The sequence below is a fragment of the Rana temporaria genome, chromosome 2, assembly GCF_905171775.1.
Source record: "Rana temporaria chromosome 2, aRanTem1.1, whole genome shotgun sequence".
Lineage (NCBI taxonomy): Eukaryota > Metazoa > Chordata > Amphibia > Anura > Ranidae > Rana > Rana temporaria.
The window spans coordinates 149,565,008-149,586,969 of record NC_053490.1 but is presented as its reverse complement, the minus strand read 5'-3'; the positions used below and the strand labels follow the sequence as shown (position 1 = coordinate 149,586,969).

At 45.0% G+C, this 21,962-nt stretch overlaps 1 protein-coding gene across 5 annotated transcripts in view; it reads right to left on the bottom strand.

The window, feature by feature from the left end:
- Nucleotides 1-999: 999 nt before the first annotated feature.
- MTRF1 (mitochondrial translation release factor 1) overlaps nt 1,000-21,962 on the bottom strand; it is a 31,971-nt gene continuing 11,008 nt past the window's right edge. For all 5 annotated transcript variants that reach the window (XM_040341319.1, XM_040341320.1, XM_040341318.1 and 2 more), the window contains exons 6-10: nt 14,237-14,409; nt 14,030-14,147; nt 12,329-12,465; nt 3,863-3,961; nt 1,000-1,244 (exon numbers count right to left, since the gene is read on the bottom strand). In XM_040341319.1, coding sequence (XP_040197253.1) covers nt 1,128-1,244; nt 3,863-3,961; nt 12,329-12,465; nt 14,030-14,147; nt 14,237-14,409 — 644 coding nt within the window. In that variant the 3' untranslated portion in view covers nt 1,000-1,127. The remainder of the gene's footprint in view (nt 1,245-3,862; nt 3,962-12,328; nt 12,466-14,029; nt 14,148-14,236; nt 14,410-21,962) is intronic.

Genomic DNA, 21,962 nt, shown 5'->3' with positions numbered 1-21,962 from the left:
TTCAGCCACTGTCTAAAACAGTGGTCTCAAAGTACCGGCCCGCGGACCAGTTATAAATGGCCCGCAGGCAGGGCGGAAGTGGGGGGAGCAAAGAGGAAATTTTTTTTTGTGAGCTGGCGCCATCTGGTGGTGAGCCGTTGGTATTACAAGTTATTACCACCAGATGTGAGCTGGCGCCGTCTGGTGGTGGCCGTTGGTATTACAAGTTAAGCATTACAAGTTAAACAGCAATTCTAATGTCATTTTACACTATTTTCACTGCCATCTTCTTCCCTCTAAGTAGAACCCCCAAACATTATATATATTTTTTATCCTAACACCCTAGAGAATAAAATGGCGATCGTTGCAATACTTTCTGTTACGCCGTATTTGCGCAGCGGTCTTACAAGCGCACTTTTTTGGGAAAAAATTACACTTTTTTAAATTAAAAAATAAGACAACAGTAAAGTTATCCCCATTTTTTTTTTATATTATGAAAAATAATGTTACGCCAAATAAATTCATACCCAACGTGTCATGCTTTAAAATTGCATCCGCTCGTGGAATGCCGACAAACTTTTTTACCCTTTAAAATCTTCATAGGCGACGTTTAAAAAAATCTACAGGTTGCATGTTTTAAGTTACAGAGGAGGTCTAGTGCTAGAATTATTGCTCTCGCTCTACCAATCGCGGCAATACCTCACATGTGTGGTTTGAACACAGTTTACATATGCGGGCGCTGCTCGCGTATCTGTTCGCTTCTGCGCGCAAGCTCGACGGGGCGCGTTTTCTGGCTCCTAACTTTTTTTAGCTGGCTCCTAGATTGCAAGCAAATTTGTCAAACCCTTGCTGTTGGTAATAATGCGCTCGCTGACACCAGTGCTGGGGGTTAATAATGTGTTCGCTGACACCAGTACTGTTGTTTTTGAAGTTTGAAAGTTTGCATGCGGCCCCCCATGGCATATGAAAACTTGTCTTGTGGCCCTCAGGTAATTTGAGTTTGAGACCCCTGGTCTAAAATGTGCTGGCCTGCTTTGGGTTAGGCCATAAAAAGAAAGTTGACAGATGACAAGGCAAGGCTTAGAAGGACAGACAAGGCAAGGGGTACAGGGGCCAAGCAGTGAATGCCATCACAGGCCCAGAGCCCCTCACCTATTTAGCTTGAAGGAATTGTTTTCTATGACCTCAAGAAGAGCCTCTGCATCTGCCGACTGCTGTAACCTATCTATTAAGTCATCCAAGAGATCTTCACCGTTTATGAATTCCTGAAAGAGAAAAACAAAACATCAGCACTTTGACAAAAAGCTGTGCAGTTACACATATTTTTATATATCAAGGAGCAAACTTTGCTTTCATCACATATATACTGCGGCAGGGTGGCTCTATTGCACGAAATGACATACCTGTACATCATTTTGTGCAATAGATACTGTTAGGGGAAACCAATCACACCCAACGTCCGCCGGCCACCCGCAATCATTCCAGAGAGGCAGAATGGTGATCTGCCCATGTAAACAAGACAGATTACTGTTCTGACAGGGGAGAACACAGTGATCTTCTGTTCCTGCTAAGCAGGTACACGGATCTCTGTGTTCACCCAGTCAGTCCAACCCCCACACAGTTAGCAAGAACCTCCTAGGGACACACTTAACCTTTAGACTGCACTTGGTGTTAACCCTTTTATTACCAGTGTCATTATTACAGTAAGAGTGCATATTTTTAGTACCGATCACTGTAATAATGTCACTGGTTCCCGAAAAAAGTGTCAGTTAGGTCAGTGTTTCTCAGCTCCAGTCCTCAAAGCACCCCAACAGGTCATGTTTTCAGGCTTTATTATTATTATTATTATTATTATTTTGCACAGATGATTTGATCAGTTTCACTGCCTTAGGCTGCATTCACACCTGAGCGTTTTGTCGCCTGAAGCATGAAGCTCCAAAACGCTAGAGGGGAAAAAATACATTATTCTCAATGGAGATGGTTCACATCTTCACTCCAGAACGCCTGAAGCTCAAACAAGTTCTGGACCCTTTTTTGTCGCTCGAATTGAGCGTATTTGGGCGACAAATTGCGGTAAAAAACGCCGCAAAACGCTACGCTCAGGTGTGAATGCAGCCTTAGTATTTACCACAGCAGTTTCATCTGAAGGAAATCCTGAAAACTTGACCTGTTGGGGCGCCTTGAGGACTGGAGTTGAGAAATACTGCGTTAGGTGTTCGATTTTCCTGCCACAGTGTCGCAGTTCCGCTAAAAATCACTGATCGCCACCATTACTACTAAATAAAAACGCCATAAAAATATCCCATAGTTTGTAGACGCTATAACTTTTGTGCAAACAAATCAATACACGCTTATTGGGATTTTTTTATTTTAATTATTGGGTGTGTTTTATAGCAGAAAGTAAAAAATATTGTTTTTTCTTTTCAAAATTGTCGCTCTTCTTTTGTTTAAAGCGCACAAAATAAAAACCACAGAGGTGATCAAACACCAAAAGAAAGCTCTATTTGTGCAAAAAAAAAAAAAAAAAAGGAGGACCTTAATTTTATTTGGGTACAGCGTTGCATGACCCACGCAGTTGTCGGTTAACCACTTAAGCCCCGGACCAATATGCTGGCTAAAGACCCAAGGGGTTTTTACAGTTCGGGACTGCGTCGCTTTAACAGACAATTGCGCGGTCGTGCGACGTGGCTCCCAAACAAAATTGGCGTCCTTTTTTCCCCACAAATAGAGCTTTCTTTTGGTGGTATTTGATCACCTCTGCGGTTTTTATTTTTTGCGCTATAAACAAAAATAGAGCGACAATTTTGAAAAAAATGCAATACTTTTTACTTTTTGCTGTAATAAATATCCCCCAAAAACATATAATTTTTTTTTTCCCCTCAGTTTAGGCTGATACGTATTCTTCTACCTATTTTTGGTAAAAAAAAAAAAAAAAAAAATCGCAATAATCGTTTATCGGTTGATTTGCGCAAAATTTATAGCGCTTACAAAATAGGGAATAGTTTTTTTGCATTTTTTTTTTTTTATTTTTTTTTACTAGTAATGGCGGCGATCAGCGATTTTTTTCGTGACTGCGACATTATGGCGGACACTTCGGACAATTTTGACACATTTTTGGGACCATTGTCATTTTCACAGCAAAAAATGCATTTAAATTGCATTGTTTATTGTGAAAATGACAGTTGCAGTTTGGGAGTTAACCACAAGGGGGCGCTGTAACATTTAGGGATCACTGTGTATGTGTTTACTAGTGTAGGGGGGTGTGGCTGTAGGAATGACGTAATCGATTGAGTCTCCCCTATAAAGGGGATCACCCGATCGATGCGCCGCCACAGTGAAGCACGGGGAAGCCGTGTTTACACACGGCTCTCCCCGTTCTTCAGCTCCGGGGAGCGATCGCGACGGAGCGGCTATAAACAAATAGCCGTGCCGTCGTCCCGGATCGCTCCCCGAGCGGACCCGACCTCCACATGCGACTTGGCATGCGACTTTGCAGTCCCAAGTCGCACAAGTGTGAAAGGGGCCTTGCTAAAACTGGAGTGTGCAAAATCTGGGGTAGCTCTGCGTAGAATCCAATCAGCTTCCAGGGTTTTTAGTCGAAGCTTAATTAGACAAGCTTAAATTAGAAACTGAATGGGTACTATGAACAACTGCACCAGATTCTGAGTGCACCGGTTTTAGTAAATCGACCCCATTGTGTTACAGATTTCTGCTTAAGCAGCTCATTAGAGGAGATGAGGGTGCCATACATGCAGAAACTTGCTGATTATTAGGGAAGATAGATTCCACAATGGAGTAATCCCAGCAAACGATAATAATTCTTATGGGTAATCACCGTTTTGGTAAATTAGGCATTTTAAATCTCACTAGATTAAATACTTACCTTTAAATTTCGGGAGTCGAAAGATATCCGGTGGTCAGTAAGTCTGTCCTGTGTGAAGTTGTAGGTACGAATTCGGTCAGACTGGTCTCTTGTACCAACCTGTTGGGGAAATAATACCATAACCCAACACTCATTAAATGTTTAAAGAAAACAGTAAAATGGCCTTCAAGATGATGACCTATTTTGCAGATGATGACTTTCACTACTATTCAATTAATCTAGGAGCATGGCATGTATAAAAAACAAAGTAAACAACATGTACAATTTTAAACGTAGATGAGGAAATATCATGAAATGGGTGCAACTTGTTCTAACGTATCTAAACATAAAGCATTAAATGAACTGTAGCTCCCCAGTGCTGGCAGAACTCATGCAGCCCCCAGACCATGACATTGCCACCACCATGCTTGACTGTAGGCAAGACACACTTGTCTTTGTACTCCTCACCTGGTTGTTGCCACACACACTTGACACCATCTGAAGCAAATACGTTTATATTGGTCTCATCAGACCACAGGACAGGGGTCCACTAATCCATGTCCTTAGTCTGCTTGTCTTCAGCAAACTGTTTGTGGGCTTTCTTGTGCATCATCTTTAGAAGAGGCTTCCTTCTGGGACGACAGCCATGCAGACCAATTTGATGCAGTGTCTGGCGTATGGTCTGAGGACTGACCCCCTACCCCTTGAACCTCAAAGACAACCTCCGGATAAAACGCTAAGCACGTGCACTCAACTTCTTTATGAGAGAGAGAGAGAGAGACCCAAATTTAACACACCTGCTCCCCATTCACACCTGAGACCTTGTAACACTAACGAGTCACATGATACTGGGAGGGAAAATGGCTAATTGGGCCCAAATTGGACATTTTTACTTAGAGGTGTACTCACTTTTGTTGCCAGTGGTTTAGACATGAATGGCTGTGTGTCGAGTTATTTTGAGGGGACAGCAAATTTACACTGTTATACAAGCTGTACACTCACTATTTTATATTGTAGCAAAGTGTAATTTCTTCAGTGTCACATGAAAAGATATAATAAAATATTTAGAAATATTTGAGGGGTGTACTCACTTTTGTGAGATACTGTATATATTTAAATTACTGTACCTTTGCGCTTAGTGTATGGAAAAACAATAACCTAAATCCTAGTGAAAAAATAATTTCAACTAAGGGAAAGCAGCACACACTAACAGAGTGCCTAAATACAAAACCACCCAAAACGAAAACATATCAAAATTAGGTGCGCTATACTTAAAATGACAAACATATGACTAAAAGTGCAGCCGATAAATAAACATGTTCAAAAGTGCAAAAAAAATTAAAAACTCATTAAACAAAACACTCATAAAAGTGCAATAAAATGCATCAAAGCAAATGTTAAGAGCAATAAAGCTTAAAAATAAAAAAAACCTTAGTTAGACTTACCGGTAACGGTATTTCTATGAGTCTTTCAGGACAGCACCTGGAGAGAGCGCAGCTCCGCCCACTTCCCAGGAAACACTGCAGTCAATGCTATAAATTCCGCCCCCTTCCACCATGGCCTCAGTTGTTCACGAGTACCTCCGGCCACGCTGAAATTAGATAAGCAGAACATAGAAACTACACACATTAGCATATATATATATTATCTTTAATAATAAAAGGGCGGGTTATCGGTGCTGTCCTGAAAGACTCATAGAAATACCGTTACCGGTAAGTCTAACTAAGGTTTTCTCACCTCGTCTTTCAGGACAGCACCTGGAGATGATAACCGAGTACTTACTCTAGGGTGGGACCACCGCTTGCAGGACTTTCCTGCCAAAAGACTGCTCTGACACAGAGAGCAAATCCATCCTATAATGACGAGCGAAGGTGGAAAAGCTCGTCCACGTTGCCGCTTTACAGATGTGTTCTGGTGAAGCTCCAGCCCGTTCTGCCCAGGAAGTTGCCACCGCCCTAGTAGAATGGGCCATTACTCCCGGAGGGGGATCCAAACCTTTAGCTTTGTATGCCTCATGGATAGCCATGCGTAACCATCTAGCCAGAGTACTTTTGGAAGCCCCATGTCCCTTGCGGGATCCTGAAAACAGAACGAAAAGCGAATTCGCCTTTCTGTACTTGCTAGAGACCTCTAGATAGCGTCTAATGCATCTCCTGACATCTAAGGAATGGAATTCCCTCTCCTTCGGACAAGAAGGAGTTGAACAAAAGGTAGGTAACACTATTTCCTGCGTCCTATGAAATACTGACACTACCTTCGGAAGAAAACTCGGATCAGTTCTTAATACTACCCTATCAGGGAAGATTGACAAAAAAGGCTCCAAAACGGAAAGCGCCTGAAGCTCGCTAATCCTCCTTGCCGAGGTGACCGCCACCAAAAGCACCAATTTTAAAGTTAGAAACTTTACAGAGGCGTCTACCAGTGGTTCGAAGGGTTTTTGAGTCAAACCCCCCAGGACCACTGATAAATCCCACTTGGGGAAAAATTTAAACGGGGAAGGCCTAGCCCTGGCTAAGGCCTTAAAAAATCTGATGACATAGGGCTCTAGAGATAAACGTCTCTCTAGAAACACTGACAAAGCCGCCACCTGCGCCTTCAAGGTGCTGGCTGCCAGACCCTTATCCATACCGTCTTGTAAAAACTCCAAGACGGAACAAGTATTCAAAGGAGAATAATTTTTAACTTCACACCAAGAATTGAAAACCTTCCAAGTCTTGAAATAGATGGCCCTCGTGACCTCTTTCCTACTACTAAGTAGCGTATCTACCAAACGTTTGGATAGACCCTTCCTGCTAAGAATTAGCTCTTCAGTAACCAGGCCGTGAGCCTTAACCGACTCACGTCTGGATGCAGTAGAGGGCCCTGAAAAAGTAGATCTCTTCTGACTGGTAGAACCCAGGGGTCTTCTACCGCCAGTTCCAACAGATTCGAAAACCAAGGCCTCTTGGGCCAGTACGGGGCTATCAGGATCAGAGTAGTCTTCTCCTCCTGAAGCTTCCGTAACACTAAGGGAATGATCTGAACCGGGGGGAAGGCATAGCACAGGCGGAAGGGCCAGCGTTGAACTAACGCATCTAGACCCTCTGCCTGGTCCATTCTGTTTAGAGAGAAATAAGCCGGAACCTTGGCATTGGACTGGGCCGCGAACAGGTCTATCTGAGGAGTTCCCCACTTGTTTACTAGCTCTTGGAAGACCTCCGGGCATAAACACCACTCCGATTCCAGAACCCTCGTCCGACTTAAAAAGTCTGCCAGCATGTTTAGGCTGCCTTTTAGGTGTACTGCCGATAGGGAAGCCAAGTTCGCCTCTGCCCAGGACAGAGTCTGTAGGGCCAGACTGAGGAGTACTCTGCTTCTCGTGCCCCCCTGTCTGGAAACATACGCCACTGCTGTGGCGTTGTCTGACAGAATCTGGACATGCTGGTCCAGAATCAGCTCCTGGAAGGCCCTTAGCCCTAACCAAATGGCCCCGAGTTCTCTCCAATTGGAGGACCTTCTGGACTCTTCCTTCGTCCAGGATCCCTGTGCCATCTGCCCGTTCAGGTGAGCACCCCATCCCCACGAACTCGCGTCCGTAGTTAGGACCTTTGTAGTGAGGAAGGACCAAGACAGACCTAGGCGCAAATTTGCCTGGCTTCTCCACCACCAAAGTTTCCTCTTCACTGAAGACGGAACTCTGAATCTCTTCTCTAGGGATTCCCCATGGGTCCAATTCTGAAGGATCACCTGTTGCAGGCCCCTTGAATGGAGACGAGCCCACTGCACCGCCGGAATGGCGGCCGTGAGTAAGCCCATTGTGGACATGGCTGAGCGCACAGAAATCGGCACATTCGTCTGAATTGTCTTCACCGCAGCCTGAACTTTCTCTATCTTTTCTTCTGGTAGAAAGATTTTCCCCTGAACAGAGTCTATAACGTATCCTAGAAAGACTATCCTCTGGGAGGGCACTAGACTTGACTTTTCTTTGTTCAGGATCCAACCGAGCCCTTCCAAATGAGCCTGGGTCCTCCTCAGGTCCAGGAGAAGCTGCTCCTCCGACTTGGCGAACAGCAGGAGGTCGTCCAAGTATGGAATTATAGAAATCCCCCTGAGCCTTAGGGGTGCTAAGGCCTCTGCCACCACCTTTGAAAAGACTCTGGGAGAGGAGGAAAGGCCGAATGGGAGGGCTCTGAATTGAAAATGTCTCACTCCGCTCTCTGTACTGATGGCTAGGCGCAGATAGCGCTGGGAGGAAGTCCTGATCGAGACGTGCAAATATGCATCCCTTAAATCTATTGATGCTAGAAAGCACCCCAAGGGAAGAAGCTTTCTCACCGAGTATATAGAGTCCATGCGGAATCTCTTGTACCGGATAGCTAGATTCAGGACTTTTAGGTTTAAAATTAACCTGAATTTGCCCGACGGCTTCTTTACAAGGAATATATGGGAATAACAGCCCTCCCCCTGTTCTCTCTGGGGAACTGGCGTAATCACCCTCTGTTGGAGAAAATCCTCCACTAATGTCAGCATAGCCTGAGACTTCCCTTGCTCCCTGGGCAATTGGGTCACATAAAACCGCGACGGTGGTTTTCCCGAAAACTCCAGTGCGTATCCCTCTGCAATCAGTTTGAGCACATACGGACTGGACGTCGCCTCTGCCCACTGTGGAAGGAAGGCTTGGAGCCGACCACCCACAGCTGGGAGACCGTCACTGGGGCTTAGCAGGTTGGCTGGGGGAGCGAAACAACACCCCAGGCTTCCCGCGGCCCCTCTGGGACCGCCAGGGTCTACCACCCTGACCTCTTTGTGCCTCCTTAGGACCCTTGGCTTGGAAAAAAGGACGAAAATTTTTCTTGGGCCCCGAATCTACCTTTTTTAAAGGAAGAGCCTTCTTTCTATCCGCCGTCCTATCTAGGACGGTGTCTAGTCCTGTGCCAAAAACCAAGTCTCCTTCAAAAGGTAACCCACACAGTTTCAGCTTAGAGGCTGTGTCCCCCTGCCAGGTCTTAACCCATAAGGCCCTTCTGGTTGAATTTATCAACGCCGAGGATCTGGCGGAGAGCTTCACGGATTCAGCCGAAGCATCCGCTATATAGCCTACCGCTTTCATAAGGACTGGAAAGGACTCCAAAAGCTCTCTACGAGAGGTACCGGCCTCAATGTGACCCTTGAGCTGATCCAGCCAATGCTCAAGGTTTCTGGCCACCACAGTGGATGCCATAGCTGGTTTAAGATTAATCAAGGAGGTATCCCAGGCTTTTTTGAGCAGGCTATCTGCTCTTTTATCCATGGGATCCTTAAGGGCACCTGTATCCTCAAAAGCTAGGTCCGTATTGCGGGAAACTTTTGAGAATGCTGCATCCAGTTTAGGCCTTTTATTCCAGGCCTGCGTTGGATCCTCATCGAAGGGAAATCTCCTTTTCAGAGATTTAGAAAAGAAGGGTGCCTTCTCTGGGTCCTTCCATTCTCTTTTAATTGTCTCAGACAATACTTTATGTACCGGAAAGGTACGATGTTTTACCTCCTCCAAACCCTGGTACATCCTGTCATGCAATGACAGCTGAGTCGCATCTTCTTTAATGTTTAGGGTAGAATGAATTGTCCTTAATAGGTCATCAACCTCCTCTAAGGACAATTTATAGCGTGAGGAAGAAGTATCCCTTTCTCCTTCATCCTCCGCCTCTGATCCTGAAATAGCATTTTCAGGTTCCTCCTCCTCGGACTCACTGTCTAACCTTCTAGATGTGGAGGGGGTACTGGCCCTGGCCTTAGATCCTTTAGTCGGACCCTTGTCCAGGAAGGAGCGAAAAGACTGGAAAGTCTGGTGCAACTCCTCCCTAAATGAAGAGAGCAACTCCCCCATTCCCTTGACGGTGGTCTGCTCAGAGGCCGAACTAGTAGAGGCTTCCCCCCTGACAATCTCCGCAATACAAGTTTTGCATAAAGGTTTGGTCCAGTTCCCTTTAAGGGAAGCTTTACAAGTAGCACACCGCTTCTTGGAAGGAGGAGGTTCTACCACTTTAAGTTTTTCTTTAACTTTCTGAAACGACACAAAGGACAACAACGCTATGTTTAACCTTTGTACGCCAGCCAACAAAACACACAAGTGCACACAGCTAGTGAACAAATAAAAAACCAGCACCCATCACCGCTGTACCAGAAAACTACACGCACCCACAGAAGTGACTAGGGTGAGTGAGGCAGGCTCCCCTCCCCCGAAGGGGCAGAAAAGAGGGACATAACAACACCCTGGTACATTGACCCTCGCTGGGTCTCCTACCTGGGCCGGGCTGGTGCTTGTGGCTCCTGCTCCCGCCACCTCCGCTGCGTCTTCTGGCTCCATGGTCCCAGAACGCTGCGGGCGTGCGACAGCTCTTTTAAATCTCCCGGGTTCCTCTCGCCGCTGCGAGACCCGGAAATAGCACCGCCGAGGCTCACTCCCCCTCTTGCGTTCCAGGCGGCCGGAACCGGAAGCCGCCACGCGCCGCCGGAAGTCCCGCCTCCACCCGGAAAGGACGTCACTACGCCCTCCGCTCCGGAGCCTCGTATGCCGGAAGGACGGCACCTGACCGCCCCCCCGCAAGCTACGATGCCCGGACTAAGGGAGCGGGACCTCCAGCAGCCTCTGTCCTCGCCGGACCGAAGAGGAGAAGCACCCGACCTTCACCCGCGCGTCAGGGGAGAAGTCGGGTCCGCCTCTGGAGAATCACCTCCTAACCTAAAACACCGGTATGCTCAAACACAATCCACCTTCCCCGCCTGGGGAGAGAACAGCACACCCCTGGTTCCCTGCAGCGCTTCCACCATGGCCGGAGGAAACACTACAACTGAGGCCATGGTGGAAGGGGGCGGAATTTATAGCATTGACTGCAGTGTTTCCTGGGAAGTGGGTGGAGCTGCGCTCTCTCCAGGTGCTGTCCTGAAAGACGAGGTGAGAAAATAAGTTATCCAATACACTAGCATGCATGAACAATAAAGTGCCAGTGCAATAAATAATGCTTTAAAAAAAACACAAATTTCATAAAAAGTCAATCGAAAATGTGCCATAAGTGATGACAGGAGAATGCGGATCTGCTGAAGGCTATTTACACAAACTTCAGTGGACCTTAATCAAGGAAATTATCAGAAAATTTGCTTACCAGAACAATAGAGCTCTTAAAACATGAGGTTTATATGTGCTTAGGCATTGGTGTCAATTGGCATAATAAGAGGTACCCTCCAGGCACGGGTGTAGGTGTAGTAAAAAAAAAGACCCCTAGGCATTTGTGTCAGTGGGCACGGATGTCAGTTGCCGTAATAAAAGAAACCCCCAGATTTGGTGTCAATGGGCATAATAAAAAGCCCCCTCAGGCATTGGTGTCAGTGGGCTAAATAAAGGAGCCTACCCCAGATATTGGTGTCCGTGGGCATAATAAAGCAGGAGTAAATCACAAGGAAAAAAAATATATATATATTCTCTCTGCAAATTAATGTCATACTAGCACAATATGAAAGACTTATGTGAAAACAAAGCCCTCCAGCAGTGTGCCTTCACCGCTGACACAGCTTCCATCCTCGCCCGTACTTTCTTCTGGGTTCACGGGCAGCTGCTGTTCGATTGGCCGAGCCGTGCAGGAGTCAGGACTATGGACGCCATCCACGGTGCATGTTTAGGAGATCTTTTCTGTACCGACAGGTAAGCCTCATTATAGGCTTACATGTAGGTATACATTTAAAAAAAAAGCCTTTACTACCACTTTAAATGTGCCTTATAATTCATTGGTGTCTGGGGACCTAATGCACTGGCGTTATTGGGAATACCGTATTTATCGGCGTATACCGCGCACTTTTTTGCCCTGAAAATCAGGGCAAAATCGTGGGTGCGCGATATACGCCGATACCCGCGCCGTGTTTGAATGCCTGCGCTGTACACTCGGGTACATTCAGCCAGGCTCGGCTTCGCTCGTAGTCACGCTCTGTGACGTTTATGCGTGAGAAGCCGAGCCTGGCCGAATATACCCGAGTGTACTGCGCTCGGTATACGTCGGCGGAGGCTTCAAACTGAGCGTGGGAAGCGGGGATTCGACATGAAAACAGCGCGGGAGAACCTGGGAGGACACCACCGAGGCCAAGACACCAAAACTGTAAGTAGTAAAACGCAATAACATTTTTTTTTACAGGATTTTAGGGTCAAAATTAGGGGTGCGCACTATACGCCGGAGCGCGCAATACCCCGATAAATACGGTAATAAAAAATCCCCTGTAGCATTATTGTCAGTGGCATTCACCTCCCTGTGGGCTCCACGTCCTACGTCACAGCTGGCAGAAGTTCATTTCACCCAATATGACATGTAAATAATTGCTGGGTGCTGGAATCCTCTGCACTTCAGCACACAGCACCCAAGGTTTCCATGTCTTGTAATGAGTAAGCCGTGCATGCAGGGCCTTCACCTTGCAGAGGCCAGTTAACAGCATGCAAAGGGTCATAGTTAGATACAATTTAATGTAGTGTACATGTATTTAACCCACCTGCAGTTTCCTGGCACTTTGCCTTTGGGACAGTTCCAGATTTACCGTCTGTTCAAAGAGTTTAGCCCTTAACATCTTCATGGCAGTTTCCTTATTCATAATTTGAGAACGATCTTCTTGGCATTCCACTGACATTCCTACACGAGAACAACAAATAGAATAGGCAAAATTGAAGTATAAAATAAACAAATAGCAGTGGCTAGATAAATAAAATCTAAAAATGGTAGTCAAACAGTGGAGGGAGGGGAAATAACATGTCTGTATTCTTTATATCTAAAGAAGTACTCCAGGCAAATATACAATGCACAACATTAGTGCAGCTTTGTTTTCATTATAAAAAGGTTTTATAATGCACCTGAATTTGATTTGACTTCAACTTCCTGCAATCCACAAAGCTCAGACTATGAAACAAGACTGGAAGCCAATCAAGTGTGCTGTATGCAAAAGCGTTGACAAGGCAATATTTAAGTTTATTTTGCAAAGCAAATATACAAAAATCAAATACTTTCAACAGGGTACATTCTCTGTACTGCGACGCAGCGCAAAAAATACACTACATATCAATACAGTTGCAAGCATACAATTAAATTACATTCATTCAACCCATTCTGCGGTATGATGCCTGATGTGTTGCGCAGAGTTGTGAAACCTCGAAAACATCACATCGTGCATGACGCCGCATTACCCTGAAAACAGTAGTTCAAAAAAGCGTGTCAAGAAATGTCAATGTCAGGGGGAAGGGGAAATCTTCAGACGTCCTCTTCCTCCTTAAAGTCCATCAAGGTATAGTCTCTCAGCAGACTGAAGGTCAGTCTGCGACAGTCCTCGATGGACATCCTCGGCCGGTGGTGTACGCGGCGGTTCCTGGCGTACCATAAAGCGTCTTTAAAGCAACACAGCACCCGCCAGGCACTGTCAATGTCCTCCTGTGAATGAGTTCCACAGAAGAGTCCGTTTAACACACCAAAGTGTGTAATAGCAGTCTGTGGTACAAAGTCTTTAAGTTCAGGTTCCAAGGCCGTCAACAGGCCCTGCAAGGCTCATGCCGATAGGAGGGAAGCAATATGAACAGATGGACAAGCTCAGTAGCCTGTGGCTGCCTTTTCATTATCCAGATAGCAAACTAGTGCCTAATACGACACGGGCTGATTATCAACTGGCTCAACAGAAACTCTCCGACCTTCGGCCCGTGTGTACATCAGCCTAAAAGAAGCCAGGCATTCTGGGAAACCAGCATCTGATCAGCCAATGGCTGACAACGCAGATTGTCGTGTTCTGGTGGGGGGAATCAAAAGGTGGGACTGCCCCAATTTTAGAACACAATAGCTAAGCGGAGAGATTTCTGTACCAACATTGCATAGTTAGTATAGCGAGCTCCTCAGGTTTTTTTTTAGTTCAGCCCGCAGGGTTGAACAGGAAAAAAATAAAAATAAAATTTGGATAGTGTGTACCAGGGTGGAAAGAGGAGACTACTGTATTCCTGTCTTAAGTGTACTACCTGGCTGTATAAATAACAGGAGTGCAAAGGGATAAATGCTAAACCTTTGACAGGTAACATGCAGTATATTGTACATACTGAATATGTACACATAAAATACGTGTATTACATACATCTGTTATCTGTGTATTTACTGTTTGCCTGGAGTTCAGGTTCTTTTACTGGCAGTGCATGGATTGTAAAAGATTGATATTATACAGTACCTGTAGGTAGGTGAACAATCCTCACTGCACTGTCTGTCGTATTAACATGTTGACCTCCAGCCCCTTTAGCTCTGAAAGTATCAATTCTCAAGTCCTTTGGATCAATTTTAATATCAACCTGTTTAGGACATAAAAAACACTTAATTTCTATGAATTAAACATAAGAAAACCGCCAGACCCAGCTGATGATAAATTCATGTGCTTTACCTCATCTGGCTGTGGAAGGACGATTACAGTCATGGTTCCTGTGTGAATCCTCTGCATTCTAGAGGAAAGGCCCACCAATGGAATGCGCTGAACTCTATGAACTCCACCTTCATATTTCAAACGTTTGTACACACCTTCTCCCGCAATACGTGCAGCCGCATGGTGCAGCCCTCCTGTAACAATATTAAAAGGCCTTTCATTAGGTACAACCAAAAAAACAAAACCAATATTGTACATACAACTCCAATTAAGTTGGGACGCTGTGTAAAAGCTACATACAAACAGTGTAGTCAATGCAATGACCTGTACACCTCATAAACCCATATTTTATTCACAAAAGAAAACATATCAAATGTGTAAATATGTGATAGAGTCTTATGAGCTACCCAAAAGTAACTACCGTATATACTCGAGTATAAGCCGAGTTTTTCAGCACTTTTTTGTGCTGAAAAAGCCCCCCCTCGGCTTGTACTCGAGTCTCACTGTGTCCATCTGCAGCTTCATGCGCCTGATCTCCTGGCACTGTGACTTGGTCTAGTCGGCAGCCGTCCAGTGTAACAAAGCCCTGCCTCCTCCTCGTCCGTGATAGGTGGAACACGGACACGGACAGTGTTCCGTCGCGGACGAGGAGGCGGCGGGGCTTTGTTACACTGGACGGCCGCCGACTAGACTGAATGCATGTCACAGCGCCGGTGTTCTGGAGATCAGGTAAATGAGGCTGCAGATGGGCACAGTGAAGCTGCAAATGGGCACAGTGAAGCTGCAAATGGGCACATTCTACTTCCAGTAGCTGCTGCATTTCTCACTCTAGGCTTATACTTAAATCAATAACGTTTCCCAGTTTATAGTGGTAAAATTAGGTTTTGCACTTTATTGTATGGACATTCAATTATGCACTTTATATGTTTTTTGATTCAATGATTATTGTTTATATTTCTTGATTCAGCGCTGCACTCATATATTGATATCAAATATTTAAACTGAGAAAAATGTACCATTTTAAGAAAAGTATTTTTGAAATTGATGGCAGAAACACGTCTCAAAAAAGTTGACACAGGGCAACAAAAATCTGGCAAAGTAAATTATACCAATAAGGAAAGGCTGGAAGAACATTTTGCAATTAATTTGGTTAACCGGCAAAAGGTCAGTAACATGACTGGGTATAAAAAGAGCATCTTAGGCCTCGTACACACGACAGAGAAACTCGACGTGCTTGGCACGTCGAGTTCCTCGTCTCGTTTTGGGATGAAGCCGCCGAAGAGCTCGGCGGGCCGCCTTCTCCTATAGAACAACGCGGCCAACGAGAAAATAGAGAACATGTTCTCTATTTTCTCGTCGAGCTCCTCGGCGGCTCCATCGAGCCAAAACTGTACAGACGACAGAGATTCTCGGCAGAATCCGGGTTTTGACCGAGTTTCTCGGCGAATTCTGCCGAGAATCTCTGTCGTGTGTACGAGGCCTTAGAGTCAGTGTGTCTCAGAAGTAAAGATGGGCAGAGGTTCACCAATCTGTAAAAAGCTACATCTAAAAATGTTCAATTTCAGAAAAATGTTCCCCAATGTAAAACTACAAATACTTGAAATATATCCTCATCTACAGTGCACAATATGAAAAGATTCCAAGAACCTGGGAGGAATCTCTGTACGCAAGGGACAAGGCCGAAACGCAATAAATGTTGCTGGCATTGCCAATAGAGGGAGGAGTGAGTAATAAAGTCTCTGTAAAGAGAGGAAATCGAGTCCCATGCTGGTTCTGCAAATGGCGAGGGCCCTGTAAATATAATTTCTGAGATGGACAGAAAAGAGCAAAGCTGAAGAATGTTCCAGGCATCTGGTGGTGGGTCCTCCAGTTTCTCATTTCCTCCTGCAATAACCATCCCAAATGATCTACCCAGATGGAAGGGCGCAGATTCCCTTCTATTTTTTTTTTTTTTTAGGTAGGCAGGTGTAAACAGACACAAGCCTGTTTTACATCTGCTGCTCGATAGGAGGTAAATAGTGAGTCCGATTGGGTCGGCCCGATCATGTCTAAGAGGGGCCTAACTCAAAGGAAGAATTATATGGACAGCCGCACACCAAAATCAACCTTTTAAGGTAGCCTTTATTGGTGCAAAAGGATAAAATCCCTGTGGATTTTCTGCGGGTTAGCTGCACTTTGCCGTAAACTTCTAGGATTATCCAGCAGGTCTGGCACACTTTCTGAAAGCGCAACAAACACGCAGGTAATAACAGAAGTTTATGGCTCAGTGCAGGTAACCCACAGTTGCACTGCACCTGTGGATAAGTTTGAAAGCAGCCCAGTAACCACTGCAGAACAGATATACCGATATATACACTGTGAATTTAGTAGTAAACTTTTAATAACAGTCTTCCATTCAGGTATCGCCGGCTGTTGCTGACCCAGGAAGAGTGCATTTGCTATAACTCCGCCTGTGACAAGAGTTGGTGCTATACAGAAAGCATCAGCTTATGTGGCTCTGCTCTGCAGCCACTTGCTTCCTCTACCAGCGGCTTCATTCACAAAACTGCTGCTCTGGGATGGCGGGTCAGCAACCCGTGATCTGGGCTTGCCAATCTGCCATCCCAGAACAGGAGGTCAAGGGGCACATCAGAGGACTCCGTGGGCCACATGTGGCCCCCGGGCCACTGGTTGGGCACCCCTAGATTAAAACTTCCTACAAGCACCTGTATGCCCAAATTAGCATTTTGTTTTTCGATGCAATGTTTGGCAATCCAATTTTTTTTTTTATAGCAGCTTTTGGCTTAGCACATTTTCAAACAACTTGCATAGAACTAAGGTTACTATTGACTTGGGTACAGTCAGCCTGCCCACAGATCTGGACCTTGCTGCCTCTATGGCCGACTTAAAGCGGGGGTTCACCCTATAAACGCAAAAAAAAAAATATTTTTTTCTTCTACCATAAAATCAGGCATTGTAGCGCGAGCTACAGTATGCCTGTCCCGATTTTTTTATCCCCGTACTCACCTTGTACTCGTACATCGAAGATACCGACTCCCCTCGGGGAATGGGCGTGCCTATGGAGACGGAGGATGATTGACGGCCGGCTCTGGCGCGTCACGCTTCTCCGGAAATAGCCGAAATAGGCTTGGCTCTTCACGGCGCCTGCGCATAGCCTGTGCGCAGGCGCCGTGAAGAGCCGAGACCTACTCCGGCTGTCTTCGGGGAGAGTGACATGCCAGGGCCGGCCGTCAATCATCCTCCCTCTCCATAGGCACGCCCATTCCCCGCGGGAGCCGAAATCTTTAATGTACGAGTACACAGTGAGTACGGGGGTAAAAAAATCGGGACAGGCATACTGTAGCTCGCGCTACAATGCCTGTCTCGATGGAAAAATCATGTCAGTGAGGGTGAACTACCGCTTTAAGATGCAGTACGTTGACACTTGTTGAGCTATGTATGCTGCTTTGGCAAGCGTACTTTTTGCTTTTCTTAATAAACCTTCTACTTGTGTTTTGTTTTGCTGGAAAACTTTTTTTTAAATCTGCTTTTGTAAGAAAATGTTATTGGTGTACACTCCTTTATTTCCTAAAGGAGTCTGATTTTTTTTTTTTGTGGACTGGTGTTAAAAAAAAAAAAAAAAAAACACAGACTCCTTTAACACCCGTCCAAAAAAAAAAAAAAAAAAAACACAGACTCCTTTTGGAAATAAGGAGAAAGCCCTACACACATTTACTTACAAAACAGTGTACACCAGTAACATTTTCTTCTGCAGCCCTAATGCAAGTATATGCCCTATACACAAGCAGATTTAAAAAAAGTTTTCCCGGCAAAAAAAAAAAAAAAAATGTAAAATAAAATAATATTTATTTTTATTTATTCATATTATGAAAGCACTTTGGCAGGAAATGCCAACTACATCCCATGGTTACTGGCCTCTCAGTTCTCCGCAGAGAGCAATCAATGTACAGACATACCCCTACTGTCTGTCTTTTTGGTTTGTACATTACAGGAGCATATTTTTATTGGCAAATAACCTGAAAAATATTTAAGAAGAATACCAGGCAAAATAAATCTCTGGGTCTCATTTTTACCTCAATGTAGGAATCTACTTTACTCTTATACCTGCAAACGTCCCCCATGCGCACAGTTCAACACCTGTCTCTCTCTGAACTCCTAGTAATGGTACTTAGTGACCATAGGGAAACAATTTCTGATATTTTGCATATGCAATCACTTCTCCATCGCTAGCCTGCTGTAGGACAATGTAGAAGCAGTAACACATTAATGAGGTCACCTCCGTGTTCCACCGCTTGCAAGAATGCTCACAAAATGAGGGACAATGTAGGAGCCGCAACATATTGATGAGCTCACTGCTGTGCTTTCACTTCATGTAAGGTCACAAATGGAGGGACAATGTAGCTATAGCACACTGATGAAATCATGTCTGTGCACTTACTTTCTGAATGCACAATGCAAAGCAATAAAGACCTGGCTGGCCCAGAGTGCTAACAATTCTGCTCACTGTCTAGATGTTGCTGTACAGGCGACTGCATTCAGCCCTGGTTCACATTGATGCGGGATTAAAATCATGCGAGTTCAGCTGAACAGATGTCTATTGAAAAAAAATCGCCAAAATTAGTAAAGAAACTACTTTTGGGAATCAGTGCGGTGCCGCAAAGTCAGCATCGTATCGATTCGGACGGTTCCATTGCCAGCAATTATTATTCTTCACAATTTATATAGCGCCAACAGGAGTGCCTGCTCATAGAGATTACATTCTAAAGCGAGGGGTGGTGGTACAAAAGGGAATAGCTGCAGAGAATGATTTTAGCCACCGATTTGACATGCCAAATCGCATCAATGTGAACCAGGGCTAAAGCGGTATTAAACCCCAAACAAAATATATAATACATTGCAGCTTACCAATCAAAGGTGATGGCTGTATTTGTTTTCTTTTTTTTACTTTTTTCACTTTTACACTTCCTGTATTACACAGACACTACTCTAGATCAGTGGTTTTCAAACTGCGGCCCTTTGCTTGCTTTTATCCGGCCCTTGGGGTACTATTTCATCCATCGATATCAACAATGAATAAAGAGGCACTATTCCTCCCAATGACATTAACGATGGGGCGCAACTCCTCCCAATGACACCGATGATGCAGCACAATTATTCCCACTGAATCAAAAGGCTGAGGCATTATTTTTTCTCACCGACTTCGGGACCTTTTCCACTCCCAACAGCCACAGTCTGGCCCCCCTAAAGTCTGAAGGACAGTAAACTAGCCCTTTTTTTTTAGAACGTTGGGAGACCCCTGCTCTAGATGAATGAGCACACAAGGCAGATTTGGACAGCAGCATTTTCAGTCTGGGGGAAGGGTAGTGTTGATGTACTAGCAGATTTAAACATGGTAACACATTGACGCCAAACTCCAGCTAATGCTTTATAATCAGTTCTAGCAAACAGTTTTGTTCCTTTTTGGGATAAAATATGTACATAAATAAAAGCTGATCACTGTAAGCAACCTTGTCAATGGTAAAATGGTTTGTCTCATCCCTGCAAGAGCTTTTCTGTTGAAAAAACGCACAGTGGAGCGCAGCGTTCCATGTTTAACCATCCTGGAACGCAACGCGTGTATGCGTATACACGCACGCACGTATTGACGTTTGGAAACACAGAGAACGCCCACCATGAACGTCACCATGCGACGCTACGTCGGATCTATGGGACGAATGGCACGCCGGATGACGATCTGTTTATGCGCCCTGTAGACACGGTCATGTGACCGGGACGACGGCAATGCTCATTCGCTGTCTGTCTACATTGCGGTGCTCTGCAGTGACGTGGATTCCTTCCATTGGTCCTGGCTACCTGCCTCGGATGTACACGTGATTAAGGCATGTGTCCCCAGCAAGCTTGACCACCATGCGCCAACAGGTACACATCATATACATACCAGGTTAGTAGACCCTAAACATCTAACTGGCCATATCTTACTTTTATACATATGCTGTCATAGATTTTGCACAATAGAAGTCTTATACATCCAATATTGTACGAGACACTTGGTTGACCCGGAAGTGCACTCTCATTGGGTGATCCCCCAGGGGAGTGTTCCCAAACAGGTCATATTTTACATTTAAGCATGGTAGCAACAGTAGAGTCTTACCCCAGACGATGCTAGTTGTAGCGAAACGCGTCGGGACTCTACTGCTGCCATGCACCATTCTACATTGATGTCCTTTTATGCCTACATAACTGTAAGTGTTTTTAACCAGTATTAAACTTCCCCTTTTTTGCGGAGTTACGCTTTGTGCCTTTTATTTTCCTCCACATACTCTGGGCAAGCTCTTCCACTTCCATGAGTCATCTCCCAGCTGGGGTTACCCTTTCCACCTGCCATTAAGTGAAAACTTCATCGTTGTCTGCTGGTCGTACGTTTTGGTGTGGTTCGGTTCATCCTCATATTCAACCCTTGGTAAAAAGATGAGGGATGGACAGCCGCACTCCAAACCAAACAGGTTGTCTTTATTCAAATCAACAGCAAGAACACAGCAGATCACAGCAATAGGAACAGGAGAATACCGACGTTTCGCACTGGCTTCAGTGCTTATTGAATAAGCACTGAAGCCAGTGCGAAACGTCGGTATTCTCCTGTTCCTATTGCTGTGATCTGCTGTGTTCTTGCTGTTGATTTGAATAAAGACAACCTGTTTGGTTTGGAGTCCATCCCTCATCTTTTTACCAATATTTGCCTTAGTGCATTGCCTGCACCCTTGGAGTCCTATATTTTTGAAACGACCCTACAATAGACCTACCTTGAGCGGTGATCTTCTCTCTCATATTCAACCCATTTACAAGCTTTATTGATCCTTTGGGCATAAGCTCATTAGGGTCCATCGCATCCGGTAAGCCTCCAATGGTGGCGGGCGTTATCACTAATATTCCAGTTCATTCTGAATCACCGTGGGTGTCGTGTCACTGTCATTGTCATTCGATTGACCATCTCACCTTTATTTTCACGTTCATTTTTATGGACTCTTATTTTCACATTCATTGAGATTGAAATATATGTCTACAGTGTTTTCAACACACTGATCGACATTTTCAACTTAAAGACTATTTGCACCAATTTATGGACCTATACACTTTTGTTTACACATATATGTGTTTTATATAGACATTATTGTTTATTCTTTATTTTTCAGCGCTGCATTTTTTGTTTTCTGTTTGTATTGCTTTCCTTTTTTTCACTGGATTGTATGTAGCTGCTTGTTACTTTGATAGCGCAGATTTATTTTTTATTTTTCTTATTTGTTGAAAAAAAGACTTAATGGCTGGATCACCAGATGAAAGTAGAAGAAAGCCATAAAAAAAGGGAAAAGTAAAGCAGTCATCACATCTAAGATTTTTTAAGCTGCAATGAAATACTGTGTATGTTTGCGTTTAATACCGTTTCAAGGTAAAAAAAAAAAAAAGTCTTAAAGCGGATGTGCCATGGGAAAAAAATATTAAAAGCCAGCAGCTACAAATACTGCAGCTGCTGACTTTTAATATTAGGACACTTACCTGTCCTGGAGTCCAGCGCCGTCCGCAGCAGAGGAGGAGCGATCGCTCGTGTCTCTGCTGCTCCCCCCGCCATCCACGCTGAGGGAACCAGGAAGTGAAGCGCTGCGGCTTCACTGCCCGGTTCCCTACGGCGCATGCGCGAGTCGCGCCACGCCCGCCGATTGGCTCACACGCTGTGTGCTGGGAGCCGAGTGTT